This window comes from Sapajus apella, unplaced genomic scaffold (genome assembly GCF_009761245.1).
Source record: "Sapajus apella isolate SASKATOON/1434 unplaced genomic scaffold, GSC_monkey_1.0 scaffold754, whole genome shotgun sequence".
NCBI lineage: Eukaryota > Metazoa > Chordata > Mammalia > Primates > Cebidae > Sapajus > Sapajus apella.
The window spans coordinates 17025-22683 of record NW_022437680.1 but is presented as its reverse complement, the minus strand read 5'-3'; the positions used below and the strand labels follow the sequence as shown (position 1 = coordinate 22683).

At 44.7% G+C, this 5659-nt stretch overlaps 1 protein-coding gene across 3 annotated transcripts in view; it reads left to right on the top strand.

The window, feature by feature from the left end:
• The first annotated feature begins 457 nt into the window (after positions 1 to 457).
• TMEM41B (transmembrane protein 41B) overlaps positions 458 to 5659 on the top strand; it is a 19403-nt gene continuing 14201 nt past the window's right edge. Inside the window, exons 1-2 of one of the 3 annotated variants that reach the window (XM_032272616.1) lie at positions 458 to 523; positions 940 to 1062. In XM_032272616.1, coding sequence (XP_032128507.1) covers positions 942 to 1062 — 121 coding nt within the window. In that variant the 5' untranslated portion in view covers positions 458 to 523; positions 940 to 941. Of the gene's footprint in view, positions 610 to 633; positions 1063 to 5659 lie in introns of those variants that run through there. The other 2 variants (XM_032272615.1, XM_032272614.1) reach the window with 2 other exon arrangements.

Below are 5659 nucleotides of genomic sequence, written 5' to 3'. Positions count from 1 at the left end.
CACTCCTGGCCTCAAATGATCCACCTGCCTTGGCCTCACAAAGTGCCGGATTTACCGGCATTAGCCACCGCGCCCTACCTCCAAGTTGCTTTCAAGAGGTAACCAAGGTTTGTAAGCTGAATGTGCTCTGAGGGGTAGAAGCAGAAAAAGTTAACTGTGGAAAAGGCATGTTTCCACTTAGCTAAAGGATAAGCCAAGTGTAGGGGTGACTTGGGTTTAGCAGTAAAGGGCACCAGCTAATGCAACACCGTTAGCTTTGGGAACGGGACAACCTGGATTCGAAGCCCATTTTTGCCACCCTGTGACCTTCAGGTGGTAGGTGGCCGTCTCTGAGCCTTAGTTTTCTGAAATTCAGGTAGGTTTTGCTCAGCCTTTATATTTTCCACCATCTTTAGACCAAGCACTCTCTGGCGCTTCCAAATTGAAAACTGCAGCTGCGGAACTGACGTAATGGGCTGAATCAGCCTCAGCCGCGAAACGCCGACTAATCACTCGCAGGCACTTCCGGCGGCCTGGACAAAAGGTTTGAAGTCCCTGGGGCCGCACTTCCGGATAATTAAGCCTGCGCTTTAGCTGCCGCTTCAAGGTAGCCGCAGCCGGGTGACTTGGGTGCCGCAACTGCGCATGCTTCCCGCGGGCGCGGGGCGGGGCGGAACACTGGAGGAGGCGGTCCAGGACCCTGACTCTTCTCGCGGTTACTGGGCCGGCGCGAGCGCGCGAGGCTCGGGGGCGGCACGGGGTGGGGTTTAGCTTGGGGTGGACGTTGCGGGTCTTACCTGGGCGTCGCTGTGCTCGCGGTGCTGAGGTTGTCTCGGGTGAGGAGGTCGCTCCGGAAGTGGCTCTGGCGGTGGCCTTTCGGCGCAGTAAGGAGCCTGCGACGTAGTTTTGTTGTTTAGGGGGCGCGCCACCACACCGCTCCCTCCACTTTCCTTGGTGCAGCCATGGCGAAAGGCAGAGTCGCCGAACGATCGCAGACAGGCGCTCACCACACAATCCCCGTGGGGGACGGGGCAGCGGGGACGCGGGGACCTGCGGCGCCTGTCAGCAGAGACCACCAGAAGGGTGAGTGGACCCAGGGACCAGAGCTGGGACTGGCCCGAGACATCTGTGTGCCCGGAGGGGCTCCAGAGGGGCGAAGAACCCCAACTGGTCTCGGAGGGTTGCTAGGAAAGAGGGGGCCTACTGGCGTCGGGGAGAGAGCAGCGACCGTGGGGGAGTTGGGCTTGTGCGCTCGCTCAGCAAAAGGCTGGACACCTAGTAGGTGCGTTGTAAATGCTGTTTGAGTTGAATTCATTTAAAAGAAGGGATGACACTGGCTTGTTGACGCTCAGGTAGATTGTAAGGTAGATAATAACGACGCTAGGTAGAGCTGGAAGGAGCTACACTGTAGCATTCGTTGCGTTTTTACAGATGAATAAACTGAAGCCCAGGGTGGATATATGACTTCTAAAGTCATAAAGCCAGGTCCATGAAGTAGCTAGCAGTTAGGAGCAAGGACTTAATACCTCCAGGGGGCAAGTACACCTGGGTTTGAGTCCCTGCTCTACCGTTTACTTTTGACCTTGGACTCGGTAACTTTCAAAAGCTCAGTATCTGAACTGTGAAATGGGGATAATAATAATATCTACTTAACAGGTGGTGCATGGGTTAAACGAAATCACATAAAAGATTTAGGGTAATGTTTGAATATGAAGGGGGGGCTAAATAAATATTAGCAGTTACTTAGTTACAGCTAAGGTCAGTCATTCGAAAGTTTTTCCCCACTGCATTATCTTGACATTTCTCACGGCTTTAGTTTTCATTTTTGCTTTCTTTTTATTCCTACTGCTTTTATGATTGCAGAATCTCACGGTTTTCAATATGTTTTAAGGAAAAAACTGTACCTAGAAACGAAATACTTTGATTCTGTGTTGGTATGAAATTGTTCTTTAAATGATTTTAAAGCTCAGAAACTTGAATTGATTCTAACAAGTTTCTCTATAAGTCACATAGGTGTGTTCCACCACCAGTGATGGCTAAGGTGAAGAACTTTTAAGAATGTGTAGCAGAAAATGTTAATGTATTTTAAAATAATTTAAAATGTCGCTGCTTTGCACGGTGGCTCATGCCTGTAATCCCAGCACTTTGTGAGGTTGAGGTGGGTGGATCATGAGGTCAGGAGTTCCAGACCAGTCTGACCAACATAATGAAAACCCGTCTCAACTAAAAATACAAAAAATCAGCCAGGTGTGGTGGTGTGCGCCTGTAATCCCAGTTACTCAGGAGGCTGAGGCAGGAGAATCGGGTGAACCCAGGAGGCGGAGGTTGCAGTGAGCCAAGATTACACCATTGCACTCCAGCCTGGGTGACAGTGCGACTGTCTCAAAAAAAAAAAAAAGTTACCAACAGTATAATTGGGCTCTGTCAGCTTTATGTATCTGGGTATTTTTCCAGCTTATAGACAGTGGAACCAGGTAACTTTTTTTTTTTTTTTAATTTTTTTTTTCTTCAGTGAAAGATCCAGAGGAAGGAACCAGGTAACTTAATATAACTTCAAAAACTGAGAAATGAATCGTTGTTAATGTATAAATCTACTCTCAATAAAAGAAAAATTGTTTTGAAGACTCTACTACTGAAGATGACAATAATCCAAGGTCTGGGTTTCCTTAAAGTGTCTTCCAGATAGGGGATCCCTAAAGATTGATAATCTTGTTTGAGATAGCAGCCAGTTGTATTGTTCATGATTTTTACCAAAAGCTATTCAAAAAATAAAACCTTGAAACTTCCTAAGTGCTCTTTTTTTAATCTTATTTTATCATTACAACAACATTCAACACAATTATTCTTATGATGCTGTCACATGACATCTCTAGATCACAAATCTATAGAAAGACAGGGAAGAGATGTGAAGACATGCCTTCATGGTGAAGTAAGGCTTGTTTTTTGTGGCTTGAGACAGGGGTCTCACTGTGTCACCCATGCTGGAGTGTAGTGGCGTGATCATAGCTTGCTGCAGCCTCAGCCACCTGGGCTCATGTGATCTTCCCACCTCAGTACCCCAAGTAGCTGGGACTACAGGTGTGTGCCACCATGCCCAGCTAATTATTTCTTTTTTTAGAGAAGGGGCCAGGGTGTCTCAAAGTCCTGGACTCAAGTGTCTTCCTGCCTTGGCCTTCTCAAATGCTGGAATTACAGGCATGAGCCGTTGTGCTTTGCCAGAGAAGTAAGGTTTGGATAAGTAGAGACAAGGGAAGAATATTCCAGGCTAAGAGAAACAGACCAGTAGGCTTGAAAGTTAGTGTGAAACTTTTATGTGTTTAGGTAAGGATAACTTGTCAGGAGCAGAGGGTTTCTGTTGGATGGTAGTAGGAGATGAGGTTGGCCTATTTAGAAGAATGTCAGAATGTTCCTGTAAGTTCCGTGATGCTTGGGAATGAATTTGTATTTTATTAAGTGACACGTATATAAATTTGACAAATAAGTAGTTGTCATCATTTGTGTGTTTGAAATATTTCACACGCTATCTGCAATGTTTGGTACATTTAGTGGATTCTGGCCTCTTGTCTCAGAGCTAAGCCTAGTAGACTGTGGACCACTTTGAAGACTTGGGTAACGCAGAAGTAACATGGAAAGTCTAATTTTTGCATAATGGAGATGAGAGAGCAGACAGGCGGAACTAGTCAAGAAGCTCTTAACCTAATTGATTTGAAGGTGACTGGACCAGAGTATATAAACTTTTTTTGTGGTGTTTGTCCAACCCATCTATTACTAGCAGGTTCTCTATTTTAATTTAAGAGAACTAGGACTATTTTTTGTCCAGTGTAGTATAAGTCATGACCTTTGTGAGAGGTATGAAATCAAAAATAAACTTTTTTTTAAAAAAAATAATATATAGAGACGGGGTTTCCCCATGTTGGCCAGGATGGTCTTGTTTTCTTGACCTCGTGATCCGCCCGCCTCAGCTTCCCAAAGTGCTGGGATTACAGGTGTGAGCGACCACACCTGGCCAAAAATAAATGTTTTTAAAAAATGGAATAGAGAAAATAGTGCTTTGGGATTAAATGCTTTTATTTTTACATCTTTATTTGTTTTTTTTTGTTTTTTTTGAGATAAAGTCTCACACTGTCTCCCAGGCTGTAGTGCAGTGGTGCAATTTCGGCTCACTGCAGTCTCCGCCTCTTGGGTTCAAGCAATTCTCCTGCCTCGGCCTCCTGAGTAGCTGGGACTACAGGCGTGTGCAACCATGCCCTGCTAATTTTTTTTGTATTTTTAGTAGAGATGGGGTTTAACCACGTTGGCCAGGATGGCCTTGATCTCCTGGCCTTGTGATCTGCCCACCTCAGCCTCCCAAAGTGCTGGTGTGAGCCACTGTGCCTGGCCTTTTTCTTGAATTATATAGATTTTGTGTATACTGGATCATGATATAGAATACATTACTTACTGTGGAACACAGTCAGAAAAGATTGAAAAACACTGTCTCAAAAAGTTGGTTTTGTTGCTTCTAGGAGATAATGTTGTTCTAACTTGGTTAATCCACATCCCTGGTCTAGATCCTGCCTTGCTAGTTTGGTTCAACAAATATTCCTCAAATGTCTACTATGAGCAAAGTATTGGCTTAGAGAAAGAAGGAAGCTCTGATTACTGTAGATGAAATCTAAGACAAGATTTGGCAGCTGAATATCAACCAAAGCATTAGTATGATTTCTATCACAGACCAAAAACATTGTGATACATAATATTTGTATCAGAATTTTTTTGGTCTGTGATAGAAAACCCACTGGAACCGTTGCTGAAAGGGAGTTTATTGGTCCATGTAAATAAATCAAATGATGAAGTAGGATTTAGTGGCATCAGGGTGGAGTCAGCTGCACTAAGTATCTTCAAGATCAGATTTTTCATATCCTGATTTGCTTATTTGATGTCAACTTAACCTGGTTCCCCGTAAAGCTTCAGGTAAGCTAAATGCTTCTGTGTTAATTTTGAGAATCTTTGTCCTAGCATTATGGGTGAAATTTCTTCTTGCTATTCACTGATTAGGTTGCCTCAGATCAGATGCTTTTTCCTGAACTTATCATTATTGTCAGTAGGTCAGAGTAACTTGATTGGCTCAGCCTGATTCATGTTCTATACCCAGAAGAAAGAGCTTCTGGGAGCTAAATCAGTTTTCCCAATGACATGGATTTCTGTGATGGCTCACTCAGTAATTTTTCTGTATTTGTGCTTAACCATCATGATGTAGGAATGAGGAAAGTGCATTTGTAGTACTGATTTTTGGGTTAGATGGCTGCAAGGAAAGAATAAGGATTTTGAACAAAGGTGCTGGTTCAGATGATACTTCTCGGAGTCCAGGCTGGCATGGAAGGAAGAGAATGAAGAGTCCAACAGAAAGGAGAAAATGGAAGATGAAGGCAAGGTAGGAGAAGTGGCAGCACTCCCAATCTTGTTAGAAAAAGGTAAGGGGCCGGGTGCGGTGGTTCACGCCTGTAATCCCAGCACTTTGGGAGGCCGAGGCGGGTGGATCACGAGGTCAAGAGATCGAGACCATCCTGGTCAACATGGTGAAACCCCGTCTCTACTAAAAATACAAAAAATCAGCTGGGGGCATGGTGGCGCATGCCTGTAATCCCAGCTATTTAGGAGGCTGAGGCAGGAGAATTGCCTGAACCCAGGAGGTGGAAGT